Raw genomic sequence first — 16,178 nt, 5'->3', positions numbered from 1 at the left:
CCATTTGTGGACCGATTTTGCTGATTTTAAATAGCAAAATTCTCGAAAGCATGTCTGACAGAATTATTGAAGATTTGGATCCCGAAGATATCTGGGGTCTTCAGAAAATTGATTTCAACAGACAGACAGACGGTCAGACAGACAGACAGACGGACATTGCTTAATCGACTCCGCTATCTATAAGGATCCAGAATATATATACTTTATAGGGTCGCAAATGAAAAATGTAGAAATTACAAACGGAATGACAAACTTATATATACCCTTCTCACGAAGGTGAAGGGTATAAATATAACAAATTTTTGCATAGATAAAAATTTTTCGAATTGAAATTAAATTTTTATTTATAAATACTTTTTAATGAAATTTCACAGTTATGTAGATTTTTCAATTTAAAATGGAAAAATAAAAACCAATTTTGAAGTTTATTATCAGCAATCCCGCAATTCCAAAAAAGTGTTGAAAAATTCCAATAACGGTAATTTTTAGTTTTTTCGCTATAATATCCATACCAGGGTCGGGGTTATCGGGACCCTTTACAAAATAATTAGAAACATTTGAGCCACCTATAATCGGTTACTATATTTTGATATCGGATACGCGATTTGAGAATTTTTGTTCTAAAATTTTATTTTACATAAAAAATAGGTGTTTTTTGAAAGGACCTGGTCCCCTCGGTAACAACAATTTTGAAATTTGTTTTCCTTAAGAATATTTTATGAAAACTTAGCTTTCAGAAAGTAGAAAGTCTTTATATATTCTCTTAGAAATTTTTTGCGATAACTTAAAAAGAAAAAAAGTTCTTTTTCCTCTTTTTCACTTTTTTAAAATTTTTTAAATTCAAATGCATATAACTTTGGCCATAGTCATTATTTTTAAACAATTGTTTTTCCATTTGACACATAAATGTGCTGTTAGTCCAAAAAGGAAAACTGGAGAAAATCGGGAAATATTTGGATATGCTGTTATCAAAAAACTGGAGTGGGGTGGGTAAAAATGTTGACAATTTAATTTTCAAATGCGAATATCTCCGAATGCGAATTTGATAGGTTTTTTGTAGTGCTCGACGAGAAGATTATATATGTATAATTTTTTGGAAATCGGAATTCAAACCAAGAAATAATATCGTTTTGAAAATGTAACATACCCGAGTGTTCTACTTTGAGGGCCCTTGGTCGCGCCCCTGTTGGGCCCATGAAGTCCATGTTCAAAACTTAAACTCAAAAACTCTCCTTCTTTGCGCATGTGAAATTTCATTCAAACCAATCTAACCATTTAGAGGTTACAGATTTATTTCCCTCTTTTTTTCTATACCACTGTGTGTCGCTTACGATAAAATCTTACCCCCTATAATTTTGAATTTATTAACAATTTTGATATTCTTAGAACGCTAAAGCATCAGTCGATCCGTAAAATTTCTGCAATAAAACAAAAATTTTAAAAATGTCGCTTACGATAATTTGGCGCTAAGGGCTCGATATGTTTAAAACGTTAAGTGTGTTTTCAAAAATGGAGTTACCTAGTTTTTCCATACGACCCCAGAAATATAGAGGAAATATTTTAAAATCTTACCCCCTATATTTTTGATGTTATTAAAAAGTTTGATATTCTGAGAACGCTAAAACATCAGTCGGTCCATAAAATTTTAATTTCTGCAATAAAACAAAAATTTTAAAAATGTCGCTTACGATAATTTGCGCTAAGGGCCCCATATGTTTAAAACGTTAAGTGTATTTTCAAAAATGGAGTTACCTAGTTTTTCCATACGACCACAGAAATACAGAGGAAATATTTTCATTTAATATTTCAACTAAAGCTAAAGAAAATTGTATAGAATTTCCATAAAAAAAACACCACAAAACTACACAAGGGACATATAAAAGTTCATTTTACATTAGTGAAATAAGTTTAAAGAAACTTATAATAATTATTTAGCAAATAATCTTAGACATATGTATATATTCAAGTATAACACACATGCATACTAAATACAGCAGAGAATAGTTGAGTTTGCTACGATTCTTCCTTTGATATGATTAACATTTTGCATTTTGTGGAGCCTTTTGACATTTCCTCTGGGGGCATTAATATTTTTCAAAAGCATTGTATTTGATTTGCTGCTTATTGATTTTCAATTGTTCGCAGTTTCAACAGCTTTTTAGTAAAAAAAAGAAAATATTATAGGGCTGACTTTAATTTACAAAACATGTAAGAAAAATATGGCGTTTTTCCAATATAATTTTTTTTTTGTTTAATAACTTTAAACAGGCTTACAGGCCAACATTATAAAATTATGTAATGTGTAGTACTTGTGTGTGTGTGAATTTAGAAGAATCATAGTTAATGTCCATATCGTGTCAAGGGTCATACACATTTTTCTTTTTATAGAAAAGTCCCTAAGATGGTTTTATAATAAGAACTTTACTATATAAGTAAAGAGCAAAATGAATTGAAGAGGTCAATTATATAAATTTTATATTAGTTTTTTTTTTCTTTTGCTTTAAAGAAATGAATATTATAATAGCAGAGCAGAGCAAAGACTTTAGCAGATGAAGTACAACATGTGAGTTTTTCTTTTATAATTTTCTTTCATAAATATACAAGTGCCGGTTTATACAATATGATGTGTATTTTGTGCTTATTTTCCTTTCATTTTTTTGTATTATTTATGCCAAAATAAACTATGAAATATATATTAAAAATAAAATGGTAGTTTTCTTGGGCTGCCCTCATAAAAGTAAGGTTGAGTGTGTGAGGTTGTAGTACTTACTGGTGACACATTTCTGGTATTATTGTATGTCCAACTAAATTTTACGGAATCCGGTGGATCGGCATCAACTTCACATTTAACCGGTATTGAGTGCATATTTATAGCGCCAATGGATGTTTGTTCAGTGCCTGGTTTGCAACGTGGTGAATCTGCAAAAATAAAAAAAATTTCAAAAGGATTTTTATTTATATACATGTATAGATATATAGGTATGTACGTATGTGTGTGTTAAAAATAAAGTAGAAAAAAATGAGAGTACATTAAATATTATCAGGATTCATGTTCTTTTATATAAGAGCAAAATAAAATCTTTATTTATGTGTTCTGTTTTTTTTGTGTCTCTGCTGTTGCATGCCATACTTTGGGTTTTGTGGCATTTAACTAGTTTTTTTTTTTTTTTTAATACATACACATATTTTCAATTTTGTTTTCTTAGTTGTTCTTGTTAAGAGTGTAGTGAAAACAATTGGCATAGCCTTGAGCGTAGCAATTAACTTGGTCTACTTCAAGTGTAAAGAGAATATATCAATGTTTGTTCTTATACATGTAGCAGTATATAAAGATATTTATTTCGAGACAGTTTAAACTTTAATAACGGCGTTGGTTTTGAGAAACAAGTGGAAGAGAACAAGGCATACACAGGACATTGGTATGCAGGTTCCTTATATAGAGGTTTAAAGTTATATTTTTATATAAGTTTATATAACTTTTTAGCCAAATGTATAAAATTACCAAATATTTCCAATATTGGTCTCATATTAATTCTTTTGTATGTATCCAAGTTTTAAAATAATTTCCTATAATATTTTCAAATACATATCCCAAAATTTTGTAAATTATTAATTTAGAAATGTAAAGATAAATAATATGTTTTTTTTTTTCTCTTCATATTTATTTGCAATCTATTTTACAATAATAAGCAAATTTGTTAAAAATACAAAATTACATTTGTTTAAACCCCATTGAGTTTAAAACATATCTTAACAAGTTATATAATAATTAACTTAGTCTTTCTATTTCTAATAGCTATTTATAAAATTTGCAAATTTACATATTAACATATTTACAGGTTTGAAAAGTATTTATTTTCACATATAAATTTATACCATATAACATAAAAAGGTAGAATCCAAGGCGAATTTATATACAAGGTGGTGTCGGTGGCGAATTTAGGCAAATACGAGCGAATTCATGCATTTTTTTTTATATGGAGTTTGACATTCGAAACAATGAGAGAGTGGTTTTGAATGTCAAACTCCATATATAAAAAATTAATGAATGCGCTCGTATTTTCCTGAATTCGCCACCGACACCACCTTGTATATAAATTCGCCTTGGTAGAATCACTACAAAATATGTTCTCAATTAAACATGCCTTGAAAATAAAAAATAAAAGTACAATTGAAATAAAACATCAAAAATTAACTAAATTGAAAAGTGATTTAAATTCAATTTAATAAATATATTTTTAACACGCATGTTAAATATTGTTTGTGTACATGTTCATTTGAACAAAATCTCAAAAGATTTATAAAATATCCTGAAAATAAAATTAAAGAATGGAGTGCAGCCTGCTGTGTTGAGCTGAAGAAACACTCCCGGATTAGCATGCATCATTTAAATGACTCCGATTTTATTGAACTGCATCAAGTCACAAAACGTGCACTTCTAATGCCAAATGCGACACCTTCTCTTTAGTCAGTAAAAGGCGTATTCAAATAAATTATGTGTATTTCAAATATAAACAAAATATTTCTCAAATTTCATTTGATATTATTCGTATTTTTGGATTTCTGTTTTTTATTTTTCTATTATTTGACGTAGCAAGGCATAGCATTTTAAACTCTCTTCTAATGGTTGTATCATGAATTTATACCATACAATTTTCCTTAAATATATCGTATTATTTTGAATGTCTATATTGAGTTTACTTATATTTTCCTTCAACGAATTTTTAACTTAAAACTGAAAGGTATTCATTTCAGTTTTTCTCCTTATGGAGACAATATTATCCATATTTAACTTATATTTTACCCATAAAATTAATATTTTCATGTTTTTTTTTTCTTATTTTTTAATATTTTAGTTATTATTCAGAAAATATAATAGAAAAATAGAAAATGATAATTAAGAAATAATATAAAACAAGTAAGAGAGTTATATTCGGCTGTGCCGAATCTTATATACCCTTCACCAAATTATACTTAAAAATATTTTTTTTCCAATATTTTTATTTAAAACAAATAATTGTTTTTAAAATTTTTAAAAAAAATTTTTTTTCCAAATTGTTTTTATATTTTTTTTTTATTTTTAAAAAGAAAATGTTTGGAAAAAGAATTTAAGACAAAAAAAATTTTTTGATGAAAAAAAATTCGGGTTATTTATAAATTATTTTTCCCGATTTTGACCTATTGTAGGTCCAACTTACTATAGCCTTATATACATCATTGCAATGGAATTGGAAATATCTATCATTAGATATCCATATTATCTATATCGGATACTTTTTTGTGTGAAGCGTATCCCAGAGAAAGCGTTCTGCATCGATCGAAACAAATATTAGTGGGACGGGATAAGGGCTGGACTATAGGGCGGGCGAGGCAAACATTTCCAACCACTTCATTCTAAATAGTTTTTAAAGTGTACTGTATAATGTGGCCTACCGTTGACATGATGGAATGTTACGGTTTCATGTCTGGCGGCATATTCTGGACATTACTGGCCAATGCTAGCTTCAAACGAAACAGTTTCTTTCGGTACAGGTGCATGTGATGGTATGCCCAGATTTCAGCCATTCATAATAGATACGATCATTTTGTTCCCACTAAATGCAGAGAATTACCTTAGCACAATGGATATTTGGCTTTGGTATCGATTCGGCTAGATGGCCGGGCTTCTTATATTATCCCTTACGCTTCAGGTTATGGATAATAGATCCCTTTTTCATCTTAAGTAATGATTCGGTGCAAATTTTTTATCTTTTGAATGCATCCTCGCAAACGTTTTGAAATTGCTGCTTGAGTAGTTGCTAATGATTTTGCAAGTTCTAGTTGAGTTTGAGAACAATCTTCATGGAGTAATACCTTCAATTCTTGGTCTTCAGACTTTATTGGCTGGCCGGGCAAACTTTATCATCCGTAACAAAAGCAGCACTTCTGAACCGAACGAACCATTTTCAAATTAAAGAAGTAGAGAAAAACTTCCTGCATATATCACGCTTTGTTGGTAGAGAATTCAACATTTTTTAAGCAAAAAAAAAACGCTGAATAAGTCTGTAAACACAAAAACCGCTTGTAAATCCAAAAGTTAAGGACATGAATTACGAAATATCCTTCATACAAGGATCTTATTATGATTTGTCAGATAAAAATGTTTTTTTGAGTAATAAATTCGAACAATTTCAAACAGAAACCAAAAATAACTGTTATTAAATTTTTTGAGACTGAAAAAGTTAGGCATAAATCAATAAATAATTTTTACGTTTTCAAATAAGAGTTATTCATAATAAATATTTTTTTACGTTGCTCATAACTTTTATTTTCGATTTGTATGTTTTTATGTTGTCTAATAAGAGTTATTCTAAAAAATATTTTTTTTTCGTTGCCATAACTCAAAAGAAGTTTCTTTCGTCACCTTGATTGCATTTTATTAGTACATACATTGTATTTAACCTTTAAAGTCGCAAAAAATAAGCTTGTTATGAGATTTATGGTTTTTATTGTTTTTTAATTATGAAGAATTTTGTTTCACAATCAATGTTTTAGCAAACGCATTGTCCGCCAAGTTGCACCTTTTCTCAGTCAACAAAATACGCAAAACAGAAAATTCTCTTTCAACAGAAAGCCGTTTAGCCGGCAGTGCATAGACAGTATAAACCAATTTATTTAAAAATTGCAAAAGTATCCTTTTTCTCTTCCTAATATTGCAACAAATCGGCTTCTATGTCCAGTGTCATAGGTTTAAAGCTCTCTATTTCAGCTATAGCTGCCAATAACTCTCGCGATGTATGCCTTTGTCATCTTCTGAAGATAAATCCACTTCAAGTTCTCTAATTGATGTTCCGAACAACGATGACGTATTTAGATTCGTCGATTTGTCAATCAGAAAATCGGATATTGGTTGAAGTGGAGATACTTCAGGTGAAGTTAAATCGATAATAAAAGTTATGAGTAACGAAAAAAAATATTTATTATGAATAACACTTATTGAAAAGCAAAACTTATTTTCATTGAGAATAACTATTATTTAAAGAAACAAAAATTTATTTCTACAATATAACAGTTATGGCTAAATTTTTTTAGATATTTCTTATAACAGTTATGTCTCTGATTTCAAAGAATAATAACATGATTTATATGCTTAACTGAACTGAGCAAGATATACAAAAAATTTTATTACATTTTTTCCAATTATCCCAAGAACCCCATTGGTTATGAAACACATTTTTGTTTCAATAACTGCAGTTGTTAAACGAGTTTGAACTGTAAATGTATGAATGTTTTCAATCATTCGCCATAAACTCCTAGAAAAACCCAGCATAATATTGCAAGATAACCTATACTTTTTCTTACTCATAAAAATAATAATACATACTTAGAACATCAACACAACCATCATTATAATATGTATGGAAAACATATTTGTTTTCTCAATTCTTTTTTTGCTAAAATTTCATATTAATGTGAAAATAATGTTTTTTATAAATGATAAAATACGGAAGTTTACCATTTGTGCAGCCTTAAGCCGTACAAAAATACATGCAAATATACTCGTTTCTATAAAAGAAAATATATTCTACCTAGAAAACCTAGGAAATGTATTAAAAAATAACAACTTTATGCAAAAGGAATTAATTTAGTGCTTGGATATGTTTATGAAATTCTAAAAAATAAGTTTTATTTTAAGCATTGATTTTTTCTGGAAAAAATGCTGTTTTCCTTTTTAGCAATTGAATTTCATAAACAATATATTATATGTAAGATTTTGTTTTTATTTCAGTTTTATATTATTCATGTGTATTATTTATGATTATATTGGAGCAACATGAAAAAACACTTTGCTTTAAATCATTAAAAGAAAAACTAAAAATGTACTATATAGCATAAACATAAGAAACTTTTTATAATTTTTATACTTATTTGTTGTAGCTTGAAACTTGAAAAAATATTATATAGTTTTTCAATAAATATACTTGTTGCAATACAAAATTGTTACTCCAACAAAATTGTCTACCTTCCCAAGTTATTTAAAGCACTTTGTTACTAAGGTGATTGCCAACAAAAATTAGTTTTTGAGATTTAAAAAATAAAAAAAAAAAAAACTTTTTCTTTTGTTTAAAAATATGTAAAAAAAAACTATAGTTTTTTATTAGTTGTTGTTAAAGAAAATATATTAAAGTGCCGTTATAAGTTATACATTCAAAACTAAAAGGAATTCAAAAACAAAAGTGTTAAAAAGTATAAAACTGCCATAAAAAGAATCTGAGAAATTTTTTGACAACATCTGCAAAATATTGGAAGTATTTGTAGAAATAATAAATTGAGTCAGAGCAAAGAAACGAAGGAAAACAATAAGTATGAAATTCCAAAAGTTTTATGAGTTTTATTGAGGCAGGTTATCAAATGATTTAGAAGAATTTTATATAAATTGGCTAGTAATGCAAACTAATATTTATACTAAATATGTGTGAGAGATTAACTAATATAGTACTTGAAACCCTTCCAATCAGAATTGAAAAAATCAAGTGTTTTGGAGTATCACCATAATTTAATTGTCAAAACAAAATATTTTCATAAAACATTATTTTGAGAGGACAACGAAAACATTTTCTCCAACAGAAATTATACTACTATAAGATCAAAGTTGTATAAATTGGATAGCGATTAAAAAGTTATATGCAATTAAAACTGTACAATTTCCTATCTATAAGTAGCCCCTCGCGTATGATTAATATTGATTTATTTTAATGCTAAATAAATATTAATCATACGCCTTTATAGCTTTACGTTATTTCTACTTCTAAAGTTTTTTAGTTATAAGTGATTTTATGTATAAACAAAATATATTTAGAAACTAACTTTGTAGAACAAGTAGAAACCTTTTGACCCACAACTTGAAATAGAAAACGAAAATTGAAAAGCTATTCTCCACCAATATTATAAATTAATCAAGGTCAATAAATAAAATTTTCTTATGCTTTTAAGCGAAAACAATTTAACAAATCTTTGACTTTATTTTGCATACCCCAACACATAAACAAGTAAGAAATAAAATTAAACAACACATACATACATATGTATATACGTGGAATACAATTGAAGCAATTTAATTTCATGTCAATTTTGGTCGCACGAAATGTTATAACAATAGATGTCGTCAATATTCACACAAATTCAAAACAAAAAAATAAAATAAACAAATAAATGAATCAATGAGTGAATGAGTGTATGAATCAAGTGACTGAATAAGTGAAATCCTTATAAAATACAACAGCAGGCAAAGCCATATACTGTCTCTCTTCCAGCACTTGCTAAGGACTCTTCATACAAAATAATCATAAAAAAATAAAATACCAAATAAAGTACCAACACAACAAAGAAAAAAAAGGAAAACAATCAATGAATTCAAATTTGTATTATTTTATGACTTCTTTTTGTCATAATAAACCAATACCCATACAAATATTAACACTCACACACTCTTTTATTTTCAGTGCAATATCACAAAGAAAAAAATCAAAAAAAATCATAAAAATTTAAATAAAAGCAAAGCATTTGTTTGTCTTTAGTTTATTTTATTTTTTTTATTTATGTGTATTTTTTATTGTTCATATCGCACCCATTTCCGATTTCCTTGTTCTTTCTGGTTATTTTTTTTTTTGTTTTTCTACTTTCTTGGTACACTTTTTTGTGTTGTTGAGATGAAAAAAAAACTTTTGGGAGTCTTCTTCAGTTGCTTGTTATTAATATGTATGAATGAATTTTGTAGTTGTTATTTGTTGTAAGAGAAAATATAAATAAAGACTACTGTTGGCTTGTTTGCTTTAAAACAGAATAGGGAGATTTTGTATTGGACTGAACAAATCCTATACGTGGATTCAGAAAGAATTTGAACAATAGTGTCCATGAATTTCAGTGCTTATTTATGGTCTTAAAACCTTAACTAATTAGCGTTATAATATATGTACTTTGAGTATATGTGAAAATTGAGAAAATCCAAATGAATATTCAGAATGTTAAAATTTTGAAATAATGAGAAAATACAAGTTGATATTAAGAAAATCAGATTTTATATTGGGAAGATATAAACCTTTACTAAATGTAAAGGCAGGATCAAAAGAAAAAAATAATTTTTTTTAAATAATATCTGATTAGTCTGATGTGGGAAATATTTTAAAATGTTCAAATTTAAATTCGTACTCAATATTAATTTGGATTTATCATTTTTATTAGTTATTTAATTTGTTTTTCTTAATTTCAGAACTAGATTTCTCAAGTACAATTTATATTTTCCCAATATCTGCCTAATCTTTACCTTAAATTTTATAAAATACAATCTAAAGAAAAAAGCTGTGTTCTCTGTTTCGTTGAAGAAATTCAGAAGTTGTGATTTTGACACGGAAGATAAAGATCGCGCAGAACAGCCAAACAAGTTTGAGAACCAAGAATTGGAGACATTACTCCATATAGATTGTTCTAGAAATAAACAACAGCTTAGTCATTGGGAGCTACTCGAGCAGCAATTTCAAAACGATTGCGAGCAGTAGGATTCGTCCAAAATTATGCTATATGCTATAGAATAAAATAATTTGTATATCGAATCATTATTGTGAATGAGAAATGGTTCAATTGCGATAACTCGAAGCGTAAGAGCTCGCATGTAAAGCCCGGACAACCAGCTTTATTTGCTGACTGCACAAGGATCATATCTATTATGAGCTGCTGACCAGATCATCACAGGGAACCTCTACCGGACGCAACTGCATTGTTTGAAGCGAGTATTGGCCGAAAAATGCCCAGGATATACGACCAGTTATGAAACCGTTATATTCCTTCATGACAACGGTCGGCGACATGTTGCAATACCTGCTAAAACGTATTTTGAATGAAATGGTTGGGAAGTTTTGCCTAATCCGCTTTATAGTCCAGACCGTGCCCCGTCCGACTATTGTTATTGTTTTGGTCGATGCAGAACGCTTTCTGGAATACGCTTCACTTTGTAACAGAGTATCCCATATTGGCATGATTCGTTCTTGGCCTCAAAAGAAGAGCACTTCTTTTGGCTCAGAATCCATATGATGCCAGAATAAATTTTATATTGTACAAATATTTCAAAATAAAAGCTGTTTTAAATCATACACCCAATATTCTCTAAAAAGTACACTTTAAATGAAATATAATTTCAAAATTAACTTTTTTACCTTTTTTTGCAAAAAGTTCTTTGTTAGTTTTTTTAATAAAGTACCTTTATAATAGAGTATCTTTATAATAAAGTACCCTTATAATAAAGAACCTTTATAATAAAGTACCTTTATAATAAAGTACCTTTATAATAAAGTACCTTTATAATAAAGTACCTTTATAATAAAGTACCTTTATAATAAAGTACCTTTATAATAAAGTACCTTTATAATAAAGTACCTTTATAATAAAGTACCTTTATAATAAAGTACCTTTATAATAAAGTACCTTTATAATAAAGTACCTTTATAATAAAGTACCTTTATAATAAAGTACCTTTATAATAAAGTACCTTTATAATAAAGTACCTTTATAATAAAGTACCTTTATAATAAAGTACCTTTATAATAAAGTACCTTTATAATAAAGTACCTTTATAATAAAGAACCTTTATAATAAAGAACCTTTATAATAAAGAACCTTTATAATAAAGAACCTTTTTAATAAAGTACCTTTATAATAAAGTACCTTTATAATAAAGTACCTTTATAATAAAGTACCTTTATAATAAAGTACCTTTATAATAAAGTACCTTTATAATAAAGTACCTTTATAATAAAGTACCTTTATAATAAAGTACCTTTATAATAAAGTACCTTTATAATAAAGTACCTTTATAATAAAGTACCTTTATAATAAAGTACCTTTATAATAAAGTACCTTTATAATAAAGTACCTTTATAATAAAGTACCTTTATAATAAAGTACCTTTATAATAAAGTACCTTTATAATAAAGTACCTTTATAATAAAGTACTTTTATAATAAAGTACCTTTATAATAAAGTAATTTTATAATAAAGTACCTTTATAATAAAGTACCTTTATAATAAAGTACCTTTATAATAAAGTACCTTTATAATAAAGTACCTTTATAATAAAGTACCTTTATAATAAAGTACCTTTATAATAAAGTACCTTTATAATAAAGTACCTTTATAATAAAGTACCTTTATAATAAAGTACCTTTATAATAAAGTACCTTTATAATAAAGTGACTTTATAATAAAGTACCTTTATAATAAAGTACCTTTATAATAAAGTACCTTTATAATAAAGTACTTTTATAATAAAGTACCTTTATAATAAAGTACCTTTATAATAAAGTACCTTTATAATAAAGTACCTTTATAATAAAGTACCTTTATAATAAAGTACCTTTATAATAAAGTACCTTTATAATAAAGTACCTTTATAATAAAGTACCTTTATAATAAAGTACCTTTATAATAAAGTACCTTTATAATAAAGTACCTTTATAATAAAGTACCTTTATAATAAAGTACCTTTATAATAAAGTACCTTTATAATAAAGTACCTTTATAATAAAGTACCTTTATAATAAAGTACCTTTATAATAAAGTACCTTTATAATAAAGTACCTTTATAATAAAGTACCTTTATAATAAAGTACCTTTATAATAAAGTACCTTTATAATAAAGTACCTTTATAATAAAGTACTTTTATAATAAAGTACCTTTATAATAAAGTGCCTTTATAATAAAGTACTTTTATAATAAAGTACCTTTATAATAAAGTACTTTTTTAATAAAGTATCTTTATAATAAAGTACCTTTATAATAAAGTACCTTTATAATAAAGTACCTTTATAATAAAGTACTTTTATAACAAAGCACCTTTATAATAAAGTACCTTTATAATAAAGTACTTTTATAATAAAGTACCTTTATAATAAAGTACTTTTATAATAAAGTACCTTTATAATAAAGTACATTTATAATAAAGTACCTTTATAATAAAGTACCTTTATAATAAAGTACCTTTATAATAAAGTACATTTTTAAAAAAGTACTTTTATATTAAAGTATTTTTATAATAAAGTACTTTTATAATAAAGTACCTTTATAATAAAGTACTTTTATAATAAAGTACCTTTATAATAAATTATCTTTATAATAAAGTACCTTTATAATAACCTTATTAAAAAAGTACTTTTATAAAACACTGGCATTATATTAAAGTATGTTTATAGTTAAGTGCCTTTAACTAAGGTACTAATAAAGTACCTTTATAATAAAGTATCGTTATAATTAAGTGCCTTTAATTAAGGTACTAATAAAGTACCTTTGTAATGTACTGGTACCTTTGTTCATTTATTGTAAAGTACCCTTATAATAAAATTAAATTTTTAAAATGTACTTTTTATATTCTTAAAAAATCTCATTTTAAAATGTATGATTTAACAAAACCTCCATTTCTCATGTGAAACTACCCCTACTATATTTCGCCACAACTTCCTTCATATTGGCGTTTGGTTTTTTTTACTTCGATATTTGCTGTTTGTTTCATTCCTTGAACATAAAAGAAAAAAATCTGTATTTTATATAAAAATAGCGCCTTTTTCTCGCACTTAAATATGTATTCTACAACAACAATTGTTAGTTGTTGTTTCTGTTTTCCTTATTTTTGCTGCTGCTGTATGTTAGTATTTCAGTGTTGTACTGGTTTTGGTGTCGCCCATTAAATATTCATGAAAACTCAAGGATATCAAGGATATCATGCAGAAGCGTCATACGATGAGTTTTATGCTTATTTTTTGGTGCTTCGTTTTTTCAGTTTTCTTTAAAAAATTTATTATAAATTGTTTTTTACCATGTTTAAAAGAAGGAGAAAGAATAAAACAAACATGGCTATAGTGGTATATATATACTTACGTATGAATCTGTATGTATAGTGCGTCAATAAATTTACAAATAAATGTATTTTGAAATGTATGTAAAAAACAAGTAAACGATTTGTATTACACACAAACACCAGTGTAAGTTTTAAGGATTTTGAGTGTAAGTATATATGTTTAAATATTTATTTAAAAACAGCAAATCACAAATTTAATAATAAACAAAATAAGAAATATAAACAAATAGTGTCTCTCACCATGTTTTGAAATAAAGTAAACACAAGAAATAATATTGTATTTTATAATAAAAATATTATTTAAGCTTTATACAAATAGTAAAGTTTTGCTTTTTATTTTACGACTGAGTATTTTATTTTATTCAAATAGTATAAGGAACATTTGTCCAAATATGTTTTAGTTTCAGAAAAAACATTTTTTTCTTTTACTTTAGAAGTGTATGTATAAGTGTATATTTCCATTTATTTGCGCCAGCTTAAAGCTTCATCAAAACATCATGATATTTCAAATTTCAATTCTACTCCCAGAGCATGAAAGCAAAAATATGCCAAGGACTTTGGTGTGGTATTAGTGAGGGGTTGGCTGATGGTGGTGTTGATGTTGATATTGGTAGAGAAGAAGTATAAATATGATATATATTCATATTTATCATTCAATTAGATGTACAAATTGAAGTCTGTCATCAATTTGATTCCAATGAAATTTTAAATAGATTTGTTAGCACCACAGCGTATGAGTAATATTGTTTTGTTGATTATATTAAAAATAAATCATACGCAAATTGTATTTAGTACTCATACGTACTAGCATATGCATGTTTATTTGTTAAATAGAAATTTCAATTAGGTTGTTGGTTATTATGTAGAAATATAAATATACCAAGATATTTTAATATTATTTAATTCTAGGTCAGGTGGTTTAATTTAGCTCAAAAAATAATAATTTGTTTAAATGCTTCATTCATTTATATTTATTGCCATTAAATTTTATAGTTAACTCCCTTCATTATTATAACAAATCCTCTTGATTTACTCATTTTATTTTTTCTATTAATTTATTTTTATGTAAGTTTTATTAGGCTGCCTTTTTTCTTTAATTAAATTCCTTGTATGTTAGAGATTAATGAACCACAGTTATTTTTTTTGTTTAATTAAATTTTTGCATAAAAAATTCAGTTTATTTATTGCTTAAATAGCATTCGATTGCTCATGTTTTAAATTGGCATTGAAGTGCAATTGTAATTGACACCACTTTTGTGGTCATGGAAATAATGTATTTTTTTGTTTGTTTTTGGTTTTATGGGTTTTTACCCATATAAAATTTTAAATTAATTAAAAAAAATAAAATGGTTTGTATTACATAATATAAAACAAAGGATTTAATCAAACTCATTAGAATATTATTTATAAAACCAGGCATAAAGGAAGTAAATTTTGTAACCTTTTTGAATCATGGAAATATAACCATGTACGGACACCACAACGTGATAAAAGACCAAAAAAAAAGACACGTGTCTCCCAGTTTTGCCCAAAGTCTTGCAGATTTTGGGCCACGTGACATTTTTGCAAAGATGTGATCATAATGTCAGGCTCATATCTTGCAAACAGTTCGGAATTTTGATTTACTCTCTAAAGTAAAGTTGTAGCCCTTGTCACAAAGAACATATAAAATCGAAAAACCTCATCTTCCAGATCAAAATCGTAAAAAACTTAAAAAAATTCGAAATAAGTTTAGAAATAAATTTCTTAAAGCTGCCTAAAAGTATGCTTTAGTTTATAATAATATAATAGTTTACATAATTCCTTTAGTTATTTCTTACTAACATATTGACCTACATAACAGTGTTAAGAATCATTCCTAGGAAGTTCATATGTTCTAGAAAGTTGTTTCTTGAGATCCTTGGTACATTTTTGTAGTTGATTGTTTCCTTGAATTTTAAACCTGAACAGGGGAAAAAAGTTTAAAAAACCGAATTTTTTAAAGTTTTTTGAGTTTTTGATCTTGAAGAATTTTATGTGTTCACAATTTTTATTCTATATGACAAGGGCTACTACTTTGCTTCAGAGAGTAAATCAAAATTCCGAACAGTTTGCAAGATATGAGCCTGAGAAAATTATAATTTTTTTGCAAAAATTACACCGAGGCCCCAAATCATTGGTAGACCATAAAGAAATTGCATGACTTCGGGCAAAACTGGGAGCCACGGCTCATTTTCTTTGGACTTTTATCAAGTACTGGTGTCCGCACATAACTTGTAAATCATAGATTACTATTAGGCGTACGACTTAAAAATG

At 26.7% G+C, this 16,178-nt stretch overlaps 1 protein-coding gene across 2 annotated transcripts in view; it reads right to left on the bottom strand.

Moving 5' to 3' along the window:
• Positions 1-16,178, bottom strand: part of side (sidestep) — a 343,838-nt gene that overhangs the window by 82,065 nt on the left and 245,595 nt on the right. For both annotated transcript variants that reach the window (XM_065516427.1, XM_065516428.1), the window contains exon 10: positions 2,771-2,919. In XM_065516427.1, coding sequence (XP_065372499.1) covers positions 2,771-2,919 — 149 coding nt within the window. The remainder of the gene's footprint in view (positions 1-2,770; positions 2,920-16,178) is intronic.

Source organism: Calliphora vicina, chromosome 1 (genome assembly GCF_958450345.1).
Source record: "Calliphora vicina chromosome 1, idCalVici1.1, whole genome shotgun sequence".
NCBI lineage: Eukaryota > Metazoa > Arthropoda > Insecta > Diptera > Calliphoridae > Calliphora > Calliphora vicina.
The sequence above is the reverse complement of the archived record's forward strand: the minus strand, read 5'-3'. Positions and strand labels throughout refer to the sequence as shown.